The sequence below is a fragment of the Oryctolagus cuniculus genome, chromosome 11 (genome assembly GCF_964237555.1).
Source record: "Oryctolagus cuniculus chromosome 11, mOryCun1.1, whole genome shotgun sequence".
Classification (NCBI taxonomy): domain Eukaryota; kingdom Metazoa; phylum Chordata; class Mammalia; order Lagomorpha; family Leporidae; genus Oryctolagus; species Oryctolagus cuniculus.
In genome coordinates this window covers 24,967,849-24,994,185 of record NC_091442.1, presented here as the reverse complement: position 1 = coordinate 24,994,185, position 26,337 = coordinate 24,967,849, and the positions used below count along the sequence as shown (strand labels likewise).

Here is a 26,337-nt window from a genome sequence, read left to right as displayed (position 1 = left end):
TTTCCCCCGGGCTCCCTTGTCCCAGGCTGGGGGGTTAGTGGGGAGGGGTGGCCCCGCACAGCCATCCGCCAGGCAGCCCCGAAGGCTCGCTGGTGACGGGATCGAGCGCTAGGAAGAGGACCGTCCACTGTGGGGAGGGCTGGGAGCCAGTCCAGGAGTCGCTGGCCATAGTGCTGACTCACAGCTCTGGAGCCGCCTTCACACAGGAAGACCCCGGGCCCTTCCTTCCTTTGAGCCTGCTTTGGCCCTGGGCGCCCTCCCACCTGACAGGTGCTCTCCGACCTGACGGGCGCCCGCCTTGCTCTCCTGTGCCCCCAGATCTCACCCCAGATCTACCAAAGCCTGCACTGCAGCGAGCTGATGCCCACTCAGCAGCCCGACTTCCTGCGGCACAAGGCCCTGGGCCAGCAGGTCCAGCACATCCGCTGGGTGGTACGCGAGGTCCCGCAGGACCTGGAGGCTGGCAGGGAGCGGCCCCTGCTGGACACCGTGACCAGCATGACCATCGCCACCTCCCCCTCCTCCTCCTCCTCGCCCTCCCTGCCATCCCTGCCAGCCTCCAGGTTGCCAGGCTCCGACTCCCCACGGAGCCCGTCCTCGGTGTCCTTGCTGCGGCCCTGGTCAGCCACCGCGGCCCAGAGACGCTCACGCCCGCAGCTCTTCCCCTGCGGCCACACCCCTGGCGTCTCTAAGCCATGTTTGTGTCCTCTGTGAAGAGGGGCCCCCTCCTTGTGCCTAAGGTGCCTCGCCCTGTCCCTGGTCCCCCAGCAGGGCAGCCAGGCCCCCCGGGGTCCTGCACGGCCCTGGCCTACACCCGGGTGCGCCCAGAGGACATGGACCTTCCCGGCTGCCTCCCCCCGCATCCCGGCTGACCCGGGTCTATCTGCTCTCCGGCCGGCCCCAACAGAGTCTTGGAGAAGAAAATAAATGTTTTCAGGTGTGGGAGTTCCACGGGCATTGAAGTCGGGCTGCTGTGTGTTCCCCTTGCTCACAGGTCTCTGCCCTGGGTCTGAGACCAGTTACAACCCTGGCGGGTCCCAGGTAGATGCAGAGAGAAGCCCCTCCTCCCAGGAGCTCCGAAGCACAGCGGTCAGACTGAAGCCCAAGGGGGAGGGCTTTGCAGGCTCCCTCAAGCAGGGAGAGAGGTGATGTCACACCTGGGGGTGTGCTCACACCAGGGGCGTGGCCACAGGTGGCTCAGGTGCTGGGTTCATCCTTTAGGGACATTGGGACCCACAGCTGACCTGGCTGCTGGTGGCTGTGTGTGACCCCTGCCATCTGTCTTTTCACACCATCTGCTCCGCTCCAGGCCCCTGGTGCTTCCAAACTGCCCTGTTCCTTGTGCACGGAAGGCCGGGGAGGGAGGTGGATGCCACCACACCAGCCCTGCTGCCCTGTGGCGCTGCCTGTCTTGTCTCCTGCTTGTCACCAGCCCACAGCCCCTCCCGTGCCTGTGGGGACCCCTGGACACACCACCCACACCGCTGTTGTGCATGGTGGTGCAGCGCCTTGGTGAGTGCGAGCCTGCCTGAGGTGGCGCAGGGGGAGGCAGGCAGCAGGCCTTGGGGGTCTCGGGGGTCCCTGCAGCTCCCCCCACTCAACCTCTGCCCAGCCCCAGGCTCAGCCCTGAGGGGCAAACATGTGGCTTCCCTCTCCACCTCGGGCTCCCTCTCACAGTCTGGGAGCCCTGTGTCACTCTGCCTCCTTGCTGCTATGGATAACTGTGATCTGAGCCGTCCCAGGCCTGGGTCTGGGGTGAAGGAGCCAGGCGTTACTGAGGCCAGAGTCCCCGTGCTGTCCCCAGCGTCACCTCTGTGTCCGTTCTCAGGCGGCTGAAGCAGAGCACCGGGAACAGCGTGGCAGGAAACAGTGGGGCTGGGAGTGGAGGTCGTGGGGCCGTGTTGGCTTTGGAGCCTGGCCTCTTCCCAGCTTCTGAAAGATGCAGCCCTTGGTGTCCCGGGCTGTGGCGGCCGCGTCAGCCTGCCTCTGCGTCAGAGGTGCTTTCCCGGGGTGTCTGTGTGCCCGCCGTGCTCTCCTTTCTGGGCGCCCGCTCTTTGGACAGACACTGGCCTCGGACTGAGCGCCACCCCGCTCCAGAGTGACACCTGCACCCACCCTTTCCCGGATCTGGCCATGTTTGGAGGTGCTGGGGTTGGAACTGTGTCTTCCGGAGGACACAGTTCAACCCATAACCACCCCTAGCACTTAGATCCCCGTACAGGATGGGGAAAGCTGCGTGAGCCACAGTGGCCTGCAGTGCAGGAGACAGGGAGGGGTGAGTGTGTGGCACGCAGGGCCAGGAGCAGGTGGCCAGGCCCGAGCCTCTGTCTTAGTCCCCGGGTGGCATCCCCGGCCTGCCGCCGCCTCCTGCCAGGCCCAGCGGCCGCACACCTGGCTGCAGAGAAAGAAGTATCTGGGTGCTTGGTGCCTCTGAGCAAACAGAGGGGCAGACTAAGAGGAGCCTGCCCTGTCTGGTGGCCACGGCCCCACCTCCCCCAGAGCCTGGCCTCACCACTCCTGGCGGTGGCTCCCCAAGATGAGCTTTGCCTCTGGCATGGCTGTGGGCTGCCAGCTGTGTGGCCCCTGCCCCGGCAGAGCCGGTGGAGCCTGGTTGGGACCAGCTGTGCCTCTCCTGGCAGGCTGGCGGTGACAGCTGTGGGCCACAGGGCTCGCCCTCAGGCCGTGTGCAGTGCCCCCATGGGGCTGGTTCCATCTGTGTGCTCCAGGCTGTGCCCCCAGGCCTGTGGTGGCTCTGCGGGGATGGTCCCATCTGAGACTCCCAAGGGGCAAGCCCAAGAAGGGCCCCCTGGCTCGCTGCTCCCACCCCACCTTGGGCTGGGTTTGTTTTCTTAATGGAACTTGAGGCCCCGAGAGGACCTCATGGGGTCACAGAGCAAGTTAATAGCACAGGTGGTCCCAAGGCACCACCCCCTCCCTCCAGCCTGGTAACCAGTAGGCAGTCCCAGGAGCTGAGTGACACGTGTTTATTTAGCGTCTGCAGGACAACGCCACTCTCCGGTCAGACAGAGGCAGGTGTGGGGCCTCACCTGAGGCCATGGTGGGAGCCCCTCAGCCAGGCAGGGGCCCTGGTTCCTAAGCCCCGCTGTGGACTCCTTGAGGGTGGAGGCGGGGCCGGGAGGGGGATGGGTAGGAGGATGCGGAGGGAGCAGTGCTCCTAGAAGGAGCCTGGGACTCACTGGGTCTGTCAGTGAGTGGCTCCAGGAGGCCTGCATGGAGGCGTGGGCCTGGAGGGGGATGCGGTGCCTGTACTGGTTCCTTCATGCGGTGGCTGGTGACTTGCCAGTTCTGAGGCCGGAAGCTGCAGTCTGTCTCGCTGGGTGGGCACTGGGCTTGGTAGAGCTGGGTCCTCAGAGGCTCCGCGGAGAATCCGCTTCCTCGCCGGCCCAGCTCCCAGGGCGGCCTGAGCTGGAAACCTGACCTTGGCCGTGCCAGGTGAGCGTGCTCTGGGGATCGACATCATCCTTCCGCGCTCTGCCCCTGGTGAGCAGCGGGAGACCAATGCCTGGATGGAACCAAGGACCCGCGCATCTGGGCCTCGGCACAGCTCTCTCCAGTGTGACTCGAGTTCTCTGCCCTACATCTGAACCGCTCAGGTCCTTCCAGGCTTGGCGCCGTGGTCGCTGCACAGAGACACAGGAGACACAGATCTCCCAGGCCACCCTCCGACTTCTCGAGCCAGCTGGCGCCGTGGTCGCTGCACAGAGACACAGGAGACACAGATCTCCCAGGCCACCCTCCGACTTCTCGAGCCAGCTGGCCTCAGGCCAGCAGAGCCATCTTCTCCCGGGAGCCAGTCCGGGGCAGCAGGGCAGGTGGGCCCTGGTCTCCCAGGCCCAGGAGAACAGTGCTGTGCGTCAGTGTCTTGGGTGTGAGTGCATCAGGCACTGGCCCACGTGTGCCTGTGCGGAGCAGGGGGGTGTCGCTCCCCCTCTTCGTGGAGGAACGACACAGGACCCTGCGCTGTTCTTTCGTCTGCTCGGCCCTCCCCGGGTTTGCTGCTGGTTCTTCCCGGGTTGGCTACTATCCCTTCCACCTCCGTGGAAGGGCGGTTCCCCCTGGCCGCTTTCCCCACTTCCGCAGGGGAGCGGCACACCGCCGGCCGGCTCTTCTCGGGGGCTGCACAGGTGTTCCTTCAGCTAGATGTTCCCCTTAGATGTTCCTGGTGCATGCCGTCTCTCTCCTCCTTTATAGTCCTCCTCCGCCAATCCTAACTCGGCTGCCCACACGCCGAGTACGCTGCTCTCCTCCAATCAGGAGCGAGTCCTACAGTTTATTGGCTGAACTGGAGGCACCTGTGTAGAAGCTGTTTTCTTCTCTCCCAGCGCCATATTATGGGAGAGCAGATGCATAGAATAAGTCTTAATTCCAGTAACTCAGTCTAGTCCGGGTTGCTCCCCACAGGGGGGCACTGGGATGAATTAGCTGGAGGCCCTTCCACCGCTGGGCACAGATGCCAACCCCAGTGTGGCACCAGAGGGTCTTTGGCCCTCCTTTGGGCCACCCCGGGCCTGTCCCCCCACCTTGGGTCTGGCAGCCCCTTAAGGCACATCCGGTTGCTGTGGGGCTTAAAGCTTAAGGAAGGCTGCCTTTCGTTAAGGAAGCAAGCACACAATAGCAGACACAAACACCAGGCCCAGGGCCTTGGCTGGGGCTCACGAGCTGGAGCTTAGGCTCCCTTAGCTCCTGCTAGTCCGGCCCAGCAGCCTTCGCTGTCCCGGCTTACACAGCTAGCCGTGGCGGGCGCTGGCTTCCTTGTGGCGAGCTGAGCAGGGCTCCCAGAGATGTGCTGGAAGTGTGGGACCTGTGCACGGGGCGAAGGCACTGCCTGCCCAGCCGCAGCCCTCCCTGAGCAACCTGCACGCTGCGTCTCCCCCCGCCCCGGGGCCTCTGCTGTCTGCTCGGGCTCCTGCAGGGCCTGGGAGCTGGGGCTGTGCACCGCGGAGCAGCAACTGGGAGGACCCCTTCCCTGCCCTGTCCCCAGCCCCCACGAACTGTGGCAGGGACAAGGCTCTCCGGACTCTTTTTGTTTTTATAATTTATTTGAAAGACACACACACATATGTTATGCCCAGCTCGTTGGATCCCCGTTGAGACCCCCAGAGAGTCGATCACACCAAAATACAAAAGCAAGGTTTATTGGACTTACAAGCTGCTGCAGGGGCCCCGTCCAACCGACTGAGGCAGCGGAGGGCAGAGGAAGGCCCGAGTCGTGCTCGGGAGCCTCTTTTAAAGCAGGGTTACGTCATCGAGGGGTGCGGGGTAACAGTGGACTGGCTAGGGTCACCTCTGGATTTTCCTGATCGAACGCGGTTGTTCCTGATTGGTTCGGACCCAGGGGAGTTCCTTATATGGTGAACGCTAGGGAGCTGTGCTGTTGTAAGTTTCGGTTTCCCCAGAGTGCCGCTGCTTGTCCGGGAAGTCGGGAAGTCGGGCCTGCCTCCCCAAATGGAGGCACTTTTTTCAAAATGTAGTAGTTAATCTGGCCCTTCAATACACACACACACACACACACACACACACAGAGAGAGAGAGAGAGAGAGAGAGAGAATATGAGAGTGTGCAAGCGAATTGCCATCTTCTGGTTCTCTTCCCCAGATGGCCTCAACAGCCAGGGCTGGGCCAATCCCAAGCCAGGAGCCAGGAGCTTCCTCCGGGTCTCCACGTGGGTGCAGGGCCCAAGTGTACGGACCATCTTCTGCTTTCCCAGGCCAGAAGCAAGTGGATCAGAAAAGGAGCCAGAACATGAACTGGCTAAGCCCTGGGCGGAGGCTTAGCCTACTATGCCGCAGCACCGGTCCCTTCCATTTTTAATTTGTTTTTTTAAAGATTTATTTATTTATATGAAAGAGAGGCAGAGAGAGAGCGAGCTTCTATCTGCTGGTTCACTCCCTAAATGGCTGTAACAGCCAGAGCTGGGCTGATCTGAAGCCAGGAGCCAGGAGCTTCTTCCGGGTCTCCCACGTGGGTACAAGGGCTCAAGGACTTGGGCCATCATCTGCTGCTTTCCCAGGCCATCAGCAGGGAACTGGATCAGAAGTGGAGCAGCCAGAACTTGAACTGGTGCCCACATGGTGTCCAGTGCTACAGGCAGCGGCCCCACCTGCTACACCACAGCGCAGGCCCCCTCTTTTTGATATTGGCAGTTTGTCTGGATTATTTAAGTCTGGATGGAAAGAGTTAAAGGTATGCATTTTCAGTTTTCCGTTAAATCTCCTGACGAAGCCAGTGGGGACGTCTGTGAGTGGTGCCAATGGCGCTCTGGGAGCAGCCCTGATGTTCTCTGGCCCTCTGTGGCGACACACGGGCAGCCCCAGGTCCGGCCCTCAGCACCGAGCGGCCATTTAATTACATCTGGGGGATCTGACTGCGTTTCCAGTTGCTTTTTATTTTTGGAGAACGAGTCTCATTTTCCCTTTATAAACACACATTTCATTAAAAATCAAAGTAAAGGTGGAATTTACGATGCCACTTGGGATTCCTGCATCCCTGGGTCAGAGGGCCCGGGTTCCAGGCCCAGCCCCACTGCTGGCTGCAGCCTCCTGCTGTGCACCACCAGGAGGCCCGGCGTGGTTCAGGTGTTTGGCGCCCTGTCCCTGGCTCTCAGGGGAGGCTCACTCGCCCTCCCTCCGCTGAGGTGTGTGGTGGGAGCAGCACGGCCCAGGGCCAGCGCTCCAGGCCATGGACACAGGTGACTGCCAGCTCCAAGCTGGGTGGGGCAGCCCCTGCGAGCCCCTCCCTGCCTCAGCCCTCTCTCCATCACAGGCCGTGCACCCTGCAGCCCCACGTGTGGCCCCCGGATGCACCCACGGTCTGGTGGGGAGGTGAATGGGCACAGCTCGGGCTGCCAGCCCCAGACCCGCCTCCTGGCTCTCTCCCCTCAACCAAACGTCCCTCCACGCCTTCTGGGAAAGGGGTCACCCGCCTTGGGGCACAGACTCCTCAGGGTGGAGAGTCCTTTCTGGTGCCACTCAGGGCTGGCTGGGGGCTCTGGGTCATTCTGTGGCTTAAGAGCGCAGGCTTTGGCCTCTGGCTGCCCTGGGTTGCTGTGTGATGTGGGGCAGGTTACTGCCTCTCTCTCAGCTTCGTGGCCTTGTGTGCTGAGTGGGGGAAGCCCTGGCACCTCCGTCCTGGGGAGGAGACACAGGCAGGGGCTTCAGCACGTGGCATAGCTTTGTCTCCTCACTGCTGTGGTTACCAGGAGGCTGTGCGTGTCTCTGTGCCTCTCTCCCCAGGGACCCTGAGGGCCAGAGCTGGGCCCCTCCTCACTCCCTGGGGGACACTGAGGCTCGGAGGGGTTCCGATTCTCCTGCGTCGCCCTACCAGTGAGCAGAGTGGGCTTACCTGGGCCTGGCCTCCAGTGGGAAGCCGCCCCTCCGGCATCCAGCGCTGGGGAGCCCGGCCCATTCTCCTGGAGCATGCAGGGCCCCTCTGATGCTTCCTCCCCCACAATCACAGGTGTCAGCTCAGCTGGGTCCCATGTTCCCGCGTGACCTCCCGGGGTGAGCTCCAGCCTGGCCTCCCCGGGGCGGTGGGGCCTGCATGGTGCTCGGCAGGTGTCTAGCCCTTCCTGCCTGCGCCAGGGCGCCGCCAGGGGCAGCTCGAGGCAGCAGAGTCCTGAAGGAAGCTGCTTCCCGTTGGCGCTGATGGCACTCTATCCGGGTCTCCCACATGGCTGGCAGGGACCCAGGTACTTGAGCCATCGGGTGCACCTTGGCGGGAGTAAGGCAGGGTCACCTGCCCTCCTGGTCACTTTTGTTGCTTCAGCCCAGGGCAAGGCCTGGGGCTCACAGCCTCTAGGGATGGCACCTGCCACGCTCGTGCTAATGGAGGGGCTGTCCTGAAATGTCCCTCCTACGCCGGGGGCTGGGAGGCAAGGCTGTCCCTTAGTTACATGCTGGGTGGCGGCATGGGGTGGTGTGCTGCCCCTTCTGGCTAAGGCCACCCTCCTCCCTTTACTCAGGCTGTGGGGACAAAAAGCCGCCCGCCCTGGAGGCAGAAGGCTGCCCCCGCCTCCTGCCCAGATCTGAGCCTGGGAACCAGCCTAGGGCTGGTGCAGCTGCCTCTTTGATGAGTGTTGGGGCAGGAGCAGCCTCCTTGGGTCCACAGGCCTAGGAGGGGTGGGGGAGAATGGTGGAGGGGAGAGTCTGGGCCAGGCCTCCCAGGGATCCCTGGGGCCCTGCTCCCCAGCTGTGACTGACAGGCGGACGCCCGGCAGCCTCAGTAGCTCCTCTCCAGCCACGAGCTTTCCCCAGAGCCCTGAACCAGGCTGCTGGGGGACTCCCCTGGGCCTGGGTGCAGGTGCTCGGGACTAGGACCAGCGTGATGCTTCCCTCCCCGAGTGTGGAACAGGTCACCCAGTGCCACCTCTGGCAGGGGGAGGTGAGGGCTGGCATCGCCGGGTGTAGACGGACTGAGGCTTGGAGGGTGACTCCCGCAAGGTGACTCGGTGCAGGTGCACAGGACAAGGGCAGGACACTGGATTCCAGGGACCGTCGCCCGCTGTCTGTCCAGGGGACTCTGAATCTCGGAGAAGCGGAGGCCTCTCTGGCTGCCCAGCCTGGCGTCCCGGGATCCCTGGGATTAGCTAAAGCCAGGTTTAGCGGAGGCGCCGCTCAGGGCCCTTGGGGGTGGATTGGCACCATCTGCTCCTCCGGTTCCGTCCTGTTCACCTTGGAGAGCCGGCTCCTGTCCTGGCCAGCCGCCCAGTCCTCTGTGCTGAGCGCTGGGCTGGCGGCCAAGTCGCACTGGAGTGGGGTGGGCGGGGGGAGGCCTAGGGCTGCCTGTGCTCTCCTGGCCGGGTGGAACCAGCATTTTGCGTGGGGCTGGGCTAAGATCAGGTCCTCCCAGGCAGGGCTTTGGGCTCCTTGTCCACGCGACAGGGACCTCGGCGGGAGTGGCGATCTGTAACGCCCCAGCCATGCTGGTGGTGTGGAGGGGGAGGCCTTGGGAATAAGACTGGGCTCCTATCATTTCTGCCAGGCCGGTCCAGGGCGTCTTCCCTGGAGATGGCTCCTTTCCAGTCTCTGCCCTTCTAATACCCGGCGGGACCCTTGCCCCGTGTCTCCAACTGCAGGCTTCAGTCCCTGGTGCCATTCTGCCTTGGCCAGCCTGCCCCGCTCTGGAGCCCTGCTTAGGGATAGCTGTCACCGCGTCCCAGGGCAGCAGGCCTCAGTGCTCATTTTCCCAGCACCTGTGTGTGTCGCGTTCGCTCTGCTGGACTCTGTGGGTGGAGTCAGGGAAGGCCCCTGTAGGAGCCGCTGTGCTAGAACCTTCTAAAGGCTCTCAAGTCTGCGGTGCAGCCACAGCTGCAAACTACAAGTGCCTTTACACCCAGAACAGCTGGGGTCCAGAGAGGGAGCAGGTCCCGCCCCAGGTCACACAGCAAACCGTCTACATGCCGGAGCACTCTGCGGGGAGCAGGATGAACCTGCTCGTTACCGCTCAGTGTAGGGCAGAGCTGAGTGTGAAGCCAGAGGTCTTGGCACAGGGCCGGACTGCGGGGACTAGGGTCCTGCTGCCGCCCTTTGCCGGCCGCCGCCTGCAGCGGCTCCCTTGGCTGCCCGAGGCCTTGGCTGTGCTCTGTGGAGGCTCCTGGGGCTGCCATGAAGGTGCCCGGGCACCCAGCACGTGGCCACTGCTTGCTCCGCAGGGCCCGACACACACAGACCTGAGCCAGCAGGTACAGAATAAACTTTACTCTCTCGGGGCGGGGAGCAGGCAGGGGCTAGCTGGGCTGTGTCCTGGGGGGCGTCACGGAGCCGTGCACGCGCACACGGTACAGGCAGGTGAAGCGGGGGTTCCCCCAGTTGCTGGAGATCTTCACCTTGACGGAGCCGAAGGCCCGGGGCGGCTGGTTCTGGGTGAGACGATCGTATGCTGAGCAGCTCACCTGTGGGCCCACAGCTGCCCGGCGCAGGGGACGGGGTGGGGGGAGCAAGAACCAGGGAGGGGAGTGGACTCTTGCGAGGCCACGCATCAAGCAGATCCCCAGGGGCTGAGGCCCAAAGGACAGGCAGAAGGTGGCTGGGATCCTGCAAGAGCCATCATTCCTCCCTGGTCCTGCTTCCCTGGGCTGCAGGGGGCCCACGGCTTCCAGGCACCTGGTGCGCAGGGATGCTCCGGCGCCCGGCGCCGCGCCCCTTGGAGGCTGGAGCTGGTGTTCAGATGTTACTTGCCCTTGGCCTTCCCAGGGATTCCAGAAGGGGAGACTGACACCAGAGAGGTGGGGAATGACCCCAGATCACAGCGTGTAGTTGGGCTGGTCTGGGTCCGGGGCACTTGTGCTGTCAGGTCCCATGGCAGTCCCTGTAGCCGCCCCTCCGGGCCCTGCTTGCCCCACTGGTGGTGGAACCAGGCGTGGATCTATGGAGCTGGCCACTCTGGGGCCAGCAGCCCTCTCCCATGGCACCTCTTGCTCCGTCCTGCTGTCGGGGGAGGAAACATGACCAGAGGCCCCGGGTATGTGGAGAAAGTGGAGGGCCGCAGAGGCTGGACAGGGCAACTGTGACCTGGCCTCAGCTTGCACACCTGCCAAGAGGGCTAGCAATGACCGCGCGCCTTCTCGGGCCCCTGGGTAAAGCCCGTGCACACAGGGCATTCAGCAGGCGCTCAGCACAGGCAGCTTTGCTCCAGTACCTGGAGCGGGAACATCTGGATGGTGTTTTCCGGCTGAAACTGGAATGCTCCCAGGAACACCTCCTCCCTGGGGGAGCTCTCCATGCCCTGTGCAGCCAGAACCAAGGAGAGGGTGTCAGACACAGGCAGGGCAAGGCTTGCACACCTCCCGGGACGGGGAGCTCCTCACTTGGCAGCACTGTCTCATTGCAGTGCAGTACCGTGGAGAGGAAGGGGCTCTGGCCAGGCGGGCAGAGGCTGGGGCCTTCTAACCCCACCTTAGACTTGTGGGACCAGGGGTCCCCCAGCCCCCCTCTGGGCCTCATCTTACTGGGGGGTCTAGATCCTTCTTGGGACCCTCTTGGCCACGTGCACACTCAGTGGCCCCGACCACGCTCTCAGCTCAGATGCAAGCAGAGAAGGTGTTTGCCCCTCCCCTGAAGACTGAGCCTGACCCCCACCCCCCGACCCCCCGAGCCCTCGCCAAGCCTTGTCCGGGCCCTAATCCTGCAGGAGTTGTGCAGGTGCCATTGGTCACCAGGCCTGGGACACCAGCGATACAAACTCTCCCTTGAGGCCAGTGTCGCCCCTGGCAGGGGCGTGCTCACGTAGATGACGAAGTCCTTGGGCGCGGTGTCCAGGCTGCCGGACAGCGAGATGGTCTTGGGGATGTGTTGCAGCGTGAGGTTGGACAAGTAGACCTTCTGGGCCAGCCGGATGGTCACCTGGCCACGGTCACCCGCGAAGGCCCAGCAGTTGCCAGGTGTCACGTTGGGCTGGGAGAGGCAGGTGCAGCAGGGGTTGGGGGGGGCTCCTCACCCCCCCCAGACCCTCCCAGACCCTCCCAGACCCTCCCGGACAAGCAGGTCCTCACTGGCTGCAGAGCTTGGCTTGAGTACCCTCCTCCAGGGAGCCCCTTCAATTGCCTGGGGCAAGCAGGAGACTTCCTTGCGGCCCAGCACAGGGAGCTTGCCTGGGACACCCCAATCCCCACCTCTCCAGGTTTGCACTCATTCATTCAGTCACTCACTCATTCATCCCCCACCCTTCTTTCCATGGCCTCACAGTCACCCTACACCCTGAGCACCATCTCTCTCTCCATTTTATAGATGCGTAAACTGAGGCACAGGGCAGTCCTCGACTGGCCCAGGGCCGGGCAGAGCTGGGTGTGCAACCCAGTTCTGGAACCTTCCATTCATCACCATGAGCTCCTGGAGCAGGCGCTGAGCTTGGAGGGAGCGTGGCCGCTCCTCCCCGGGCACCACAGGTGCTAGGATGGGGGCGCGGGGACCGTGGGGTCCTGGGAGGCTGCCTGGAGGAGTGGGCCGTGGGGTCCCGGGAGGCCTCCTGGAGGAGTGGGCCGTGGGGTCCCGGGAGGCCTCCTGGAGGAGTGGACTCAGCTGGGCATGCGCCCAGGGAGCGGCCGCGGGGTGGGGTCTGAGAAGCTTTTATTCGCGGCTGCCGGCAGGCCCCCCCCGCCCCCGCAATTGGCCTGGGCCCTATGGGTCCTCAGCGCCTGCCCCCTGCTGGTGAGCTCAGGAGGCTGTCTCACCCCTGCCAGGCGAGGTCGTGGCCCCAGCCCCACGCAGAGCCCCTCGAGGGCGAGGCCCACAGCCAGGTCACTGCGCACTGAGGCTCGTGCTCCCCCTCCCCTCCAGGCCTGGGTCCCTCCTCCCTGAGGCAGGATTCTGCAGCGTTGAGAGCTCAGGGCTGCAGTGAGTGACCTGGCTGCTCGAGCCTCAGTTTCCTCCTCTGCAAAATGGGTCTGTGAAGGGCCCAGCCCCAGCGAGGGCCTCAGTGTTTCCTGACCCTGCGTTCTCCATGCCGGTGCCAGCTGTTCCTGTGCCCTGCTCCTTCCCCTGCCCCAGAGCACCACCCCCCCGCCTGTCCCTGCCCCCTCCCGCCCCGCCACCTTGCCCTTGCCCTTGCCCTTGCCCTGTCTCTATCTCCTTCTTTAACCCACCCCAGGCCCCGCCCTGGACCTCTGCCCCGGCGCCCCGCGGCCCCTGCCTCAAGGATCACGTCCGGGGGCTGCGCGTAGTTCCAGAGGCGGATCCAGTTCCAGTAGGAGCGAGCCTTGTCATGGTTGTAGGTGGCCGACGTGTGCTCAAAGTCGATGCTGGCCCCTGGGGGGAGTGGGGTTCTCAGTCTCTGCCTGGAACTCACTGACGGGGACAGTAACAATGACAGCAAGGGTAGCTGGACTCGCGATGCAGGGGGACCCGGTGAGGCCCAGGGTCCCCAGGGAGGGGCCGATGCTCTCTGACGGCTCATCTGGTGGCACCTGGCGGGGCCCAGTTTGCCCGGATGGCCCTGCAGTGCCCTGCCTCAGCAGTGCCTCCCTGGCTCAGGCCGGGCCGCCCTCCTCCTGGCACCTCCCACATTCACTCTGTTGCCCTCATCACCAGGTCTCCGCCTCAATATCCTCTCCACCAGAGGTTCCTCCATCCCGGCCACCTGCTGGGCTCCCAGCTGGGGGCAGGACACTGCATCCTGCTGGCCCGCGTGTGCCCAGTGCTGTATGGGGATGCCCGTGGATCCCTGCTCCCTGGCCTTTCCCCGACCCCGTGACAGGCCAGCAACAAAACCAGCAGGGATGGGGCTGGCGCTGTGGCGTAGCGGGTGAAGCTGCCACCTGCAGCGCTGGCATCCCGTGTGAGCACCAGCCCAAGGCCCCAGTCCAGCTCCCTGCTAATGCACCTGGGAAGGCATTGGAAGATGGCCCGAGTGCCTGAGCCCCTGCACCCACATAGGAGACCAGGATGAAGCTCCTGGCTCCTGGCTTTGGACTGGCCCAGCCCTGGCCTTTGGGGCCCTCTGGGGAGTGAGCCAGCAGATGGAAGGCCTCTCTCTCTCTCTCTCTCTGTAACTCTGACTTTCAAATAAGTAAATAGATCTTTAAAGGGGGGAGGGGGCAGCTGGCGCTGTGGCACAGTGGGTTAAAGCCCTGACCTGAAGCGCTGGCATCCCATATGGATGTCGGTTCTAGTTCCTGCTGCTCCTCTTCCAGTCCAGCTCTGCTGTGGCCTGGGAAAGCAGTGGAGGATGGCCAAGGCCTTGGGCCCCTCACCCACGTGGGAGACCCAGAAGAAGCTCCTGGCTTTGGATCGGCACAGCTCCGGCCATTGCGACCATCTAGGGAGTGAACCTCCCTAGATGGAAGTGGATGGAAGATCTCTCTCTCTTTCTCTCTCTCTCTGTCACTCTCTAACTCTGTCTTTCAAATAAATAAAATAAATATTTAAAAAAATAAAAAAGAAAGAAAAAAAAAGGAAAACGAGAGGAGAGGAGGGGAGCAGGGTGCCGCGCCGGCCCCACGGCCCTGCGTGAGGACGCAGGGGCGTCACTGACCTATGGACTTCAGGGCGAAGTCTGGCTTCTCAATGTAGTCTCCTTGGATCATCTTCAGGATTTTCTGGGTCATTTTTTGCTGAGGAGGCAAACAGCACAAGCTGTGCACGGGTGCACTCCTGCCCCGCCAAGTAGCCCTGCCTGCGGGAGCCCGGGGCTGGCTCCACCCGTGACCGGCTGTACCTGTGCTGTGAGGGGTTCCAAGCAGCACACAGCCCCCTGCCCCACCCCAGGCCCCACCCCAGGCGTGCCCAGATGTTCCAAGCATTCCCTGGGGAGCGGCAGTTGCGCGCTGCTGACCCAGCAGGACCCAGAGCTGTCATGGATCCTGCCCTTGGGTGGGGCTGTTCAAGCAGCAGGAGCTCCCCCCCACACCCCCATGGAGCTCCTGGCTCCTGGCTGCAGCCTGGCTCAGCCCCCAGCTGTTGCGGCCATTTAGGGAGTGAATCGGTGGAAGGAAGAGTTCTCCCCCAACCGCTACCCTGGTCACTCTGCTTTTCAAAATAAAAAAAAAAATCATTTTAAAAATAAGCTATCAGTTGTATAGAAGTCCAGAAAACACTAGAAAATTACTAGACAAGAGGTGGCAAGACCATGTGATTGACATTGAAGAGAAAAAAAACAGAAGGAGGGGGCTGGCACTGTGGCACAGTGGGTTAAAGACCCAGCCTGCTGCGCTGGCATCCTATTATGGGCACTGGTTCAAGTCCCGGCTGCTCCTCTTCCAATGCAGCTCTCTGCGATGGCCTGAAAAATCAGTAGAAGATGGCCCAAGTCCTTGGGACCCTGCACCCACATGGGAGACCTGGAAGAAGCTCCTGGCTCCTGGCTTGGGATCAGCTCAGCTCTGGCCATTGAGGTCATTTGGGGAGTGAACCAGCGGATGGGAAACCTCTCTCACTGTTTCTACCTCTCTCTCTGTAATTCTGTCTTTCAAATAAATAAAATAATTCTTAAAATAAAAACAGGAGGAGATCCTGGATGACCCAGGTATTGAAGTCAGCAAACAAGAATTTTAAGGGGCCAGCACTGTGGTGCAGCAGGTTAAAGCCTTGACCTGAAGCACTGGCATCCCATAAGGGTGCCGGTTCAAGTACCGGCTGCTCCTTTTCCAATCCAGCTCTCTGCTGTACCCTGGGAAAGCAGTAGAAGATGGCCCAAGTCCTTGGGCCCCTGCACCCGGGGTGGGAGACCCAGAAGAAGCTCTTGGCTCCTGGCTTCAGATCAGCACAGCTCTGGCCATTGTGGCCATCTGGGGAGTGAACCAGTGGATGGAAGACCTCTCTCTGTCTTTACCTCTCTCTATAACTCTGTCTTTCAAATAAATAAAATAAATCTTTTAAAAAAATTTTAAAAATAACTACACTGGGGCAGGTGCTGTGGCTTGGTTAATCCTCCACCTGTGGTGCGGGCATCCCATATGAGTGCTGGGTTCTGTCCCAGTTGCTCCTCTTCCAGTCCAGCTTTCTGCTGTGGCCCAGGAAGGCAGTGGAGGATGGCCCAAGTGCTTGGGCCCTGCACCTGCATGGGAGACCAGGAGGAAGCACCTGGCTCCTGGCTCCGGATTGGCACAGCGCTGGATGTTGTGGCCATTTGGGGAGTGAACCAACAGAAGGAAGACCTTTCTCTCTGTCTCTCTCTCTCACTGTCTATAACTCTACCTGTCAAATAATAAATAAATAAATAAAAAAAGAAAGCACCAGAGCACCTCCGCAGCTCCTGGCCAAAGCACAGTCCCAGGGCTCAGAGCTGAGTGTCTCTCTCCTCTGGAACAAAGGGGCTTCAGGGAAACGCATCTCCAAAATAAATAAATAAATAATTACATACTAGAACTAATGTATTCAATAAAATAAAGAAAAAGATGGACAATATAGATGAAATGAAATTAGAGAATTTCACCATGGAATTAAAATTTATGAAAAAAAATCAAACGCATAATCTAGAACAAACAATATTTGAAATAGGAACGAAATAGATGAATTTAACAGACATTGGATAGACAAAACATAGGATTCTTGGTGAACCAAAATAAATGTGGATACAATATATAGAAGTTGAAGCACACAGAGAAAAAAATGAAATAAGCACACCAGGTAATAGCACAGGAATCACATGATGCACACACTACAGGTCTAGCGTGTGTGTAAACAAAGCCCATGAAAGAAGAGAGATGGTGGGGAAGAAGTATTTTAAGAGATAATAGCTAAGAATTTTCCACAGCTATTGAAAAACAACAACCCACAGATTCAACAAACAGCTAATCAGGCTAAACCTAAACAGAGCAGACTGGATACAGAACACTGGAGACAGCAAGAGCATCCCCCAAGCTCCCAGCAGTGAAAACCAGAGTCCAGGGTCAGAAATGAGTGGCATTGGACTTCTCAATGGCAACAGTGTTACACCTGACTACGGTGGTGGCGTTCTCAGGGGAGACCATTTGCTTGCTGGAATTCTATACCCAGCCAGACTATCCAGAGTGCAAGGCCAGGATCAAGATGCTTTTAGACAGGCAGTCACCAGAGGCTGTGCTCCATCGGATGGGGAAGAAATCCAGAAAGACGACGACTCGGGACACAGGAAACAGGCCATCTGACAAAGAAGGACGTGAGGTGTTCCGGGAGCAATGGCCTGTAGCTCACCTCGTCTGACATGGCTTCCATCTCCTGGAGCCTGGCAAGGAGCTGGTTCATGCTGCCTCGGAGGTCTTGGATTTCCCCCGTGTGATGCCGCACCTTCTCCTGGTACATTCTTGTGGGGGAAGGAGTGAGAACGAGAACTGACGGCTTTGTGCTGCTGCTACTGCTGCCCTCAAATTCTCCCTTTGCTGGGGAGCTCTGAAAGCCCTAGCTTCAGACCCCTCTGCCCCCTGTGGGCCTGGAGCCACCCGCCAAGTTCTTATCTCTAAGACACGCTCGCTGTTTGCCTTCTGCTTGGAACATCGTTAAGTCCAGCTTACTCCTTTCAAACAGTCTGAGCATTTTATCTGTAGGTAAGGGTGCTGCTACTGGGCAGTGTCTTGGTTGAAGTTTCTTCTCAAGTACTATTTACTGAGCACTGACTATGGGCCAGGAGCTACTCCAGACACTGCATTTTCTTTAACGGCCATAACTGACACTATGCCTCGGCTCGAAAACGAGGTATCCGAGGGTCAGGTAGAAGAAGCAACTTGTATGAGGCCAGCCGGCCAGCACGGGAGGCAGCCGGGGTTCAAGCCCAGGTTGCTCTGACTGCAGGGCCCACATTGTTGGTCAGTGCGTCCTGGACTCTCACTATTGCTCTGGTTCTCACGTGATCCTGGCGCAGCTCAGAAACATCCTCTTACCTCAAGCTCTGCAGTGGGCTGTTTATGCTGTCATCCTGGCGGAGTGTTGAGGGAAGCAGGGAGCTCCTTCAGCTGGTCTGTTCTGGCCCCAAAAACTTCATCCATCCATCCATCCATCCATTCTCACAAGCCGTGAATCCACCCACTCATCCACCAACTCTTCCATCCATCCAACAACCCACCATCCATCCATCATCCATCCACCCATCCACCCATCCATCCATCTATTGTCCATCATCCATCCACCCATCCATCCATCATCATCCATCCACCCATCCACCCACCCATCCATCCATCATCTACCCACCATCCATCCACACTCCACTTCACTCTCCTTTTCACCCACCCAGCCCCACCCCATCTATCCATCCTCTCATCTACCCACTCTCCCATCCAGCCACCCGGATGTCCCATCTGTATCCAGTCCATGCATTAGCCCATTCCTCCACCCATCCACCCATCCACCTGTCCAACCACCCATCCATCCATCTATCCACTCACCCATCTATCCATATACCCATCTACTCATTCATCCATCCATCCACCCACCCACCCACCCACCCATCTACCCATCCACCCACCCATCCATCCTTTGGTCCATTCTCCTGCTAGCCACAGTCCCAACATCAATAGTGGCAGCCCTGTGCCTGGCACTGCACTGGACACTGCTGGGAGAAATCAGCCTGGCTCCTTCCTTCAAGGGGCTGTCAGCATACTGGGGAGAGTTGTGAGTACAGAGTTGACTCACGATGATGGGAAATTGTGGGAGGAGAGAGACGATGTGGCTCCCCCTGCCCGGGTGCTTCTGGAGGAGATCCCGTTTTAGTTGGACCTTGGAGGGCATGAAGGAACTCATGGGGAGAGAAGAGGAAGGGAGAGACGGGTCCCTGAGATCTGCATTCCCCACAAGCCCTCTGAGACTTCCTGCCATCCATAAACAGGAGCCCTGGCCACTGGTCTCCTTCTGCCTCTCCTCCAGAAACTACAAACCAAGCATGTGAGCAGAGAACCAAGTGCAGTGAAGCATTTCCTGTTCTCAGCACCTCACTTTAGGTGATGGCCTTGGACAGGAGAAGCGGGGCCCCTCTGGGGGTGAGTGGCCCGAGCGCCACCCAGAGAGGGACTGTTGTCTGGGTTTGGGAAGTCACATTTGGCAGGAGAGAGGAGTCCAGGTGGGTGGTGCCAACAAAGGCCAAGGCTGCGCTCTGGGATGCGTGGGGGCTGATGGGGGTCAGCTCCGGGTTGGGGGAGACCGTCGCCGTGGGTCTCAGGAGGCACACACTCACCTGCCAGACTTCCATTTTCGAGGGTAGGTGCATAGAGAACATCCAGAACCCTGCGGGCGTGAGGACAGGACTGAGCCGTGGAACACACGCGGTCGGCGCTGGGGAGAAGGCGTTTGGGCTCAAAGCAGCTTTGCCACTCAGCACTGGGCAACTTTGGGAGAGTTACTTAGTTTCTCCATACCTCACTTTCCTTCTCAGAAATATGTGAATAGCAGTAATGGCCGCGTCATGACCGGATGATGTCATGTATGCAATGTACATCACATAAACCAAGTAACCCGCCCTTCCCAACCCTGCTGGGGAGACCTGGAGAAGAGGAGGAGGCAGGTGGTCCCTCCCGGATGTTGTGACTCCAGGCTGGCTGAAACCCCACCGCTCCACCCATCATCGAGGGGCTTCCAGATTTGCTTCTCTTGATTTAAAAATTCAACAAACTAGGGGCAGATAAAGGCCACCAGTGGAAGACTGACATCTAACAGACTTAGTGGTGAAAGACTGGACGTGTCCCGAAAGATCAGGAACAAGGCAGGATGTCTGCTCTTGTTATTTCTATTTAAAGTTGTACTGCAGGTCCTATACAAGCCAATTAATCAAGACAAACAAGTAAAAGGCACCAGATTGTCTATAGAAAATAGTACAACTCTCTCTATTTGCAAATGACATGACTTTGCATATAGAATCCCAAGGTCTCCAAGACTAGGTGTCTTTTCTGATGTGAGAACCGATAATTGTGTTCAACGAAGTTTCAGGACAAAAGTCCAGCACTCAAAAATCAACCATATTTCTATACACTAGCCATGAATAATATGAAAAAGAAATTAAGAAAATAATTCCAATTACAATAGCGTCACAAAGGATAAAATGCCTAGGAATAAATTTAATAAAAAGTATAACATGTTATACTCTGAAAATAACAAAATATCACTGAAAGAAATTGAATAGTGGAAAGGCTGCCCATGTTCATGGATTGGAAAACTTAGTACTGTTCAGCTGATGTTACTCTCCAAGTTTATATAAGACCAACGCAGTCACTATCAAAGTCTCATTGTCTGTTTTTTTTTCCCTAGAAATGGAAAGGTAGGTTCTAAAATTCCTGTGGAAATATAAGGATTTATAGTAGCCAAACAATTTTAAAAAAGAACAAGATTGGAGGACACATACATATGGATTCCAGAATTTACTACAAAGCTACCGCAGTCAATGCAGGGCAGTGCTGGTCTATAGACAGACATATAGATCAATGGAATAAAGTTAAGAGTACAGAAATAAACCCTCACGTTGATGGTCAATTCATTTTCAACAGGGATACCAAGACAAATTCAGTGGGGCAAAGAACAATCTTCAAGAAATGGTGCTTGAACAACTCGGTATGCACATTCAAAAGAACGTGCCCTACTTCAAACCATAGACAAAAAAAATAAACTTCAAATAAGATCGTGGGGGCTGGTGTTGTGGTATAGCAGGTAAAGTCGCTGCCTGTGACGCCAGCATCCCATACAGGCACTGGTTCAGGTCCCAGCTGCTCCACTTGCTAGCCAGCTCCCGGCTAATGCACCTGGGAAAGGCAGCAGAGGATGGCCCACGTGCTTGGGCCCCTGCCACTTGAGTAGGAGACCTGGATGAGAGAACACATGCTACTTGAATTTCATCGGAATTTAAAATTTTTGTGCTGCACAGGATTCTTCCCAAAAAGTGAAAACAACTCAGAACGGAAGAACACATTTGCAAATCACGTATCTGATGAGGGACTTGTATTCACTCCCAGTGAAAATGAGCAACGGATCTGCACAGACATTTCTCCAGAGGACACGGACCAGCGGCCAATAAGGCCCGGAGAAGCTGTTCGTCATCATCAGTCACCAGGGCAGTGCAAGTCCAAACCACGGCCAGACACGTGCACGCTGTGCAACGAGAAAGAGGACTAACGACAAGCACTGGGAGACTGCGGGAGGTCGGAAGCCTGGAGGAGCCTGGAGGAGCCGCTTCAGCCAGCGCTTCGCCAGCCCCTCGGATAAGCGTAGAGTTACCACAGGACTCAGCAATGCCGCTCCGAGACACACAGCCGAGGGTGCTGCAAACATGTTCACCCAAAAACGGGCGGGGAGTTCATAGCACCAGAAACAACCTAATGCCCGCCAGCTGATGGATACACACACACACACACACACACACACACACACACACCCCGGAGTGTTCTGAGCCGTAAAGAGGAATGCAGGGCAGTACTCTCTATAACACGGATGAACTTTGCAAATCTTCTGCGTGGAAACAGCCACAGAGTCAGGTGTGTGGCACAGAGGCTGAGACACCCGCATTCTGCACTGGGCGGGAGGTCCAGCTCTGCTCCTGATCGCAGGTTCCTGGGAGGGTGCACCCTGAGAGGCACCCAGGTGGGAGACCAGGACTGAGTTCCTGGCTCCCAGCTTTGGCCTGACCCAGCCCCAGATGTTGTGAGCACTGGAGAGTGAGCCAGTGATGGGAGATCTGCCTCTCTCTCTCTCTCTCTCTCCCTCCCCCTCCCTCATAAAAGTAAATGTTTTTGAACATTGAGTCTGCGTTGTTCCCTCCACGTTTGCGCAGATCTGGAATGGGCGGATCCCTGAGACAGAGGAAAGACCAATGTTGTTTAGGCAGAAAGGGGCCGGCTGCCATGGCTGGAGGATTTTCCCAGGACCCCCAGGGGAGCCAGCATTCTGAGGGGATTCCTTTGTTGGGGGGAGATGGCTGCAGGAAGCCAAGGGGACCCAGGAAGGGGGTTGCCAATGGCAGACGGGGGTCAGGGAAGGGCCTGGCAGCTGCCAGAGCATTTCTGGGCGAACAGAATTTGCTCTTGGTCGTTGCTTCCTTGACTCCCCACATAACCCAGCTCGCCCCCTCCCGGAGCCCTAGCAGCCCTGGGACTCACCGAAGGCACAGAGGACCAGGACGCCTGTCTTCTCCATCAGCCTCTGGAAGATCAGCTTGCACCTGCGGGGCCACGGCGTGGGCGGCAGGTCCCCAGCCAGGGCTCGCCCGCCGGCCGCCTGCCCCCGTTCTGTCTCTGTGCTGTCGTCCCGCCCTCCATGTCTGGGACCTCTGGAGTCGACACTGCCCACCCCACTCCCCCATGTCTTGCCTTTCCCAGGAGCCTGGGAGCCCTGGAGAGCTGGGGGGTGCGGGGTGGCGCAAGGCAGTCTCAGCTGTGAGCGCTCAGTGAATGAGCCAGGTGGGATTTGCAGGGACAGGCGGGTGAAGGGCAAGAAAGGGGCCCCTGCAGGGGGAGGGGGCCGGGGCAAGGAGTGCAGAGAGCTACAGGGCTTCTGGGGTGAGAGTGACAACTGCTAGAAGCCAGGCTTAGGGCGGGGAGGGGCTGCTTTGGTCAGCGACGCCTCTCCTCTGCCCCCATCGCCCTCCTCCTACCTTGCCCTGCTCACCTGCAGGTGTTGAACAGGACTTGCTGGGCCTGAGTCCTCAGGAAACAGGCCAGGCAGGTGAACCAGGCTGCGGAGACAGGGGAGAGGCGCGTGGCCCTCGTGGCCTCCCGCCACAAGGCCTCGCTGGCCGTCCTGGGCTCTGGGGAGACTTTGGGGCTGGGAGCCCGCCTCAGCTTGCTGGCAGGTCAGGCGCTGGCCCTGCCTATGGGGGGCGCCAGCCTGCTGGGGAGCGCAGGGGCCCTGGGTGAGTGCTGCTGGCACTGGCAGCAGGTGGATACTTAGTAGCAGCCGGGGAGCACAAAAGGGCTGAAGTGGGCACCTGCCCCTTCCCACAGGCTGCCCAGCAGGGAGTGCTGCAAACAGGAGGCGCTCAGGAGGGGCGGGGAGGCGGGAGGATCCATGGGTGGATGGACGACTGCAGAAGAGAATGTGGCTTGGAAGATGGATGAGAGGAGGGGAGGAGAGCGTAGATGGACAGACAGGCAGATGAGTGGGTGGACGGCCAGCTGTGCATGCTGATGAGCAGAGGTGGGGGTGAACGGCTGCGTGAGTCACTGGCTGGCTGCAGGGTTGGGTGGAACCAGAGGCCAGGCTTGGGGCTGGAGGAGGGCGGCCAGGCGGTTCCTCCTGCCAGCAGCAAGTCCCTTCCTCCAGAGAGATCCTGGCTGGCAGGCCCCTCTGGCGGAGAGACCTCTGGAGCTCAGCCCGCAGCTCCCTCTGCCCCTGGGGCCCAGTGCAGCCCCTGCCCCCCCGAGGTTGGGTCCCTGCCCGGGCCGCACTGATGGCCCAGGCGGCTCTGCGGGACATACGTACACACACATCCCAGCACGCTCTGAGTCAGGCCGAGGGTGGGGGTGTTGAGGCGCACAGGAAACAGGAGGGCGTCACCTGTGGACCACGCAGGCATGTCAGGTCCCTGCCACCTGGGGGGCGTGGGGCTTGCACCCAGAGCCCTGACCCCGCCTCTCGCCGGGTCGCCCTGGGTGACCGTCTGACATCTCCGAGCCTACCCTCCTGGCTGTCTGTGAGGACCCCGGGCCCCCTCCTGCTCACTTGTGTTTGGCAAGGAGTCCTCGGCTGTCCTGCACGTGTTCCGGCCTCGCTGGATGACCCTGGGGTGACAACAATCACAAGGGCAGCTTATGATCGACAAGGAACGTGCTCTTGCCACATTCGAGGTGAAGAAACTGAGTCACAGAGAAGCTGGCCCAAGCCTCCAGCCTGCCAGTCAGGGCACCCCCAGATCGGCAGACCCCAACTCCAGGCCTCTTTGGAGGAAAAGGCTTAGGCTGCTGCAGCGTCACCCTGTCCCAACAGCAGGCAGAGGCTGGCTTTGCTCCCTGGTCTACTCCTGCCCGGTGTGATTTTAGACAATCCTGATTGGCTGAAGCCTGATGCAGCACTCCCATTGCCTTGCTGTGATTGGCTCAGGGATGGGGCCATCGGCAGGGGGCAGTGAGCCGTGCCCTCCGCCCTCCAGCCCTGGAGGCCTGGGTTCTGCTGGGCACGGAGACCTTCGAGAGGAGGGAGCAGAGGAGCAACGTGACGGCGGGCCCCTGGGTCTGGGGCTCTGCCGAGCAGGCAGTGACCCAGCCCCAGAGCCCCACACCGGCGACCTCTCGGGCTGTGAGAGAAAGCTTTATTTCTTCAGTTTTAGTTGAATTGAATTGAATAAGGCAGAGGGAGAGGGAGAGGGAGAGAGGGAGAGAGGGAGAGAGGGAGAGAGGGAGAGAGGGAGAGAGAGAGAGAGAGAGAGAGAGATCTCCCAACCCATGTTCACTCTCCAAATCGTGCAGCAGCCAGGGCTGGGCCAGGCTGAAGTCGGGAGCCTGACTCAGCCAGGGTTTCCCACATGGCGTTAGGGACCCCAGGAGTTGAGCTGGCTCCCGCTGCCTCCGGGGTGCGCCTCAGCAGGAAGCTGGGGCTGGAACCCAGATGCTGGGATCCGGGGTGCACGGGCCCTGGGCGGCAGCCTCGCCCCACACCAATCGCCTGCTCATCATGGTTTCTTAAGGCGGTGATCTCCACACCGGCTTTTTAAAAATCGTAGCTACAGTATCTTTATGCTTCTTAATTAAGGAAGTATATAAATGCCCAGTTGGGCCGACACATTATTTACACGTTCCTAAGGAATTAAAAGAGGATGACCCAAAAACATACATCAGGGAGCTCTAATCATTTCTCCCCTCTTTCCAATGGTGGGGGATATACGCCCCGGCTGGGGGCCCAGAGGTAGACGCCGCTCTGAGTTGGAGTTTCTGGCACCTGCAGCCCTGCCCCTGGGCAGTGAGGTCTCCAGGGCCTTGTTCAGCATGCACCGCCCCCTCCTGACCGTGAGCCCCACCAGGGCCGGGAGCAGCCCTGTGCTCCGAGTCCTCTTGGTGGCAGTGCCTGGCGCCCAGGAGGCGGGAAGGACGGCCCCTGGCCTCAGCCACCGCATCTGTCCGGGCAGCGGGAAGGAGCGGGCGGAGGGGCAGCCACCCTCACCTCCTCTGCCTGGCGTTGTGGGCTGCGTCGTCGGGGAGGGCACACGGGTCCCCATGGGGGCTCCTTGCGGACCGGGGCATCGGGTTCCTTCTCGAGGGCAGGCGGTGGAGCTGGCGAGGGGGGAGCGGCTGCCACCACCTCTGAGCGTCCTCTGGAGGGTGCCGTGCGGAACCCAGCGAGGTCGAGCGGAGCTGTGCTCTGTGACCTCATAGAGCTGGGGTGCGGGGCACTGCCCCTCCAGCCCCCAGTGGCACCGCGGTGGCCAACTTCCAACCTCCCATTTGTAAGAAGGGGAAATTGAGGCTTCGAGGGAGGAGAGGCCACGCCCGGGGCCTCTTGGCCTCAGCGGCTGCTTCTCTCATTCCCTGGGTCTCCTCCTGCCCCCTGGGATGTGCACCCGGGTGCCTATTGTAATGCTGAGTTCCCATTGGCGGACGTTCCGCATAACACAAGATCACGCAGGTGTGCTGTTGTTTAAATAGCGTTCTACCTTTTCACTGATGAAAAATCAAAGCGTAACAGAGTTGGAAATCCCTGGCTGGGTGCCCGGAGAGCCTGACCTGCCCGTGAAACCAAAATGAATTCACTTTTTGCCTCCTAGTGGCGATTGCTCAAAATTGCAGGCTAATTCCCCTTGGGCCCCCAAAAGTTCCAGAAAGCTCAGTCCCTGTCCGGGGTGCTGAAACAAAAAGAACAAAGACAAGGGTCGAGGGTCGAGGGTCGAGGAAAGAGGAAGTTTAATCTGTCGATGGCTGAAGACCATAGTTTTTGAGGTTGCCAAACTGATACCGTCCGCGTCTGTCGCTGGATTAAACTCTACTCGGTGCCTGGCTTGCCAGAGAGCTCAGCCGCATGTTTGGTAGCTACGTGGTTGGGAATATCCTGCTGCGACCGCCTCGTGACGAAGCCAAGCCATCAGGCCGACTTCCCAGACCCACAGCGGGCTCAGGCCCTGGCTCAACAGCCCAGCTGACTTAGAAATGCCCGTGGTCCTCTCCGAGCAGGGGGGAGTTCCTGAGACCACGCCTTGTCCTCGTTAGTTTGATTTGGCACCTTCGTGCGAGGCTCTGAGATTTTTGTAACACAAAGAAACCCATATCTGAACACATAAACAAATTAAATTACTTGGAAAAGGGGAATTCAGTTGGTGAATGGAATGAAAGTCATTAACCCCGGGCTGCTGCCTGCACCGCCAGCGTCCCATATGAGCCCCGGCTGCTCCACTTCTTCTTCTCCTTTTTTTTTCTTTTTAAAAAGATTTATTTACTTGTTTATTTGAAAGGTAGAGTTACAGAGAGGCAGAGGCAGAGAGAGAAAGATCTTACATCCACTATTTCACTCCCCAGATGGCTGTAACAGCCGGAGCTGGGCTGATCCAAAGCCAGGATCCAGGAGCTTCTTCCAGGTCTCCCACACAGGCACAGGAGCCCAAGCACTTGGGCCATCTTCTACTGCTTTCCCAGGCCAGAGCAGAGAGCTGGATTGGAAGTGGGGCAGCCGGGCTCAAACCAGCGCCCATATGGGATGCTGATGCTGCAGACCAGGGCTCTAACCCGCTGTGCCACAGCACCAGCCCCTGTTCCACTTCTGACCTAGCTCCTTGCTAATGCACCTGAGAAAGCAGTGGAAGATGACCCAAGAGCTGGGCCCCTGTACCCACGAAGGAGACCTGGATGAAGCTCTTGGCTCTTGGCTTCAGCCTGGCCCAACCTTGGCTGTTGTGGCCATTTGGGGAGTGAATCAGAGGATGGAAGATCTCCCTCCTCCTGCTTTTCAAATAAATAAAATATTAAAAAAAAAAAGTTGCTGGGGCAGGCACTGTGGTGTAGCAGTTAAAGCTGCC

General features: G+C 59.3%; 2 protein-coding genes across 11 annotated transcripts in view; one reads left to right on the top strand and one right to left on the bottom strand.

Annotated features, from left to right (window-relative positions):
• EFCAB8 (EF-hand calcium binding domain 8) overlaps positions 1 to 949 on the top strand; it is an 81,534-nt gene extending 80,585 nt beyond the window's left edge. For all 9 annotated transcript variants that reach the window (XM_070051921.1, XM_070051920.1, XM_008256115.4 and 6 more), the window contains one exon: positions 319 to 949. In XM_070051921.1, coding sequence (XP_069908022.1) covers positions 319 to 714 — 396 coding nt within the window. In that variant the 3' untranslated portion in view covers positions 715 to 949. The remainder of the gene's footprint in view (positions 1 to 318) is intronic.
• Positions 950 to 9,701: 8,752 nt separating this feature from the next.
• Positions 9,702 to 24,679, bottom strand: SUN5 (Sad1 and UNC84 domain containing 5). Of its 2 annotated transcripts, XM_070051937.1 has the most exons (14): positions 24,495 to 24,679; positions 23,061 to 23,119; positions 22,821 to 22,895; positions 22,008 to 22,074; positions 21,500 to 21,561; positions 18,595 to 18,644; positions 17,309 to 17,343; positions 16,626 to 16,734; positions 13,987 to 14,065; positions 13,588 to 13,662; positions 12,646 to 12,761; positions 11,244 to 11,411; positions 10,657 to 10,743; positions 9,702 to 9,877 (listed from the first exon to the last, which is right to left on the bottom strand). In XM_070051937.1, exons 1-14 carry the CDS (start codon positions 24,572 to 24,574, stop codon positions 9,746 to 9,748), a joined length of 1,194 nt encoding a protein of 397 aa, XP_069908038.1. In that variant the 5' UTR covers positions 24,575 to 24,679; the 3' UTR covers positions 9,702 to 9,745. The 2 variants fall into 2 exon arrangements, with proteins under 2 accessions (XP_069908038.1, XP_002710880.2); XM_002710834.4 differs by lacking the exon at positions 13,588 to 13,662.
• Positions 24,680 to 26,337: the final 1,658 nt, after the last annotated feature.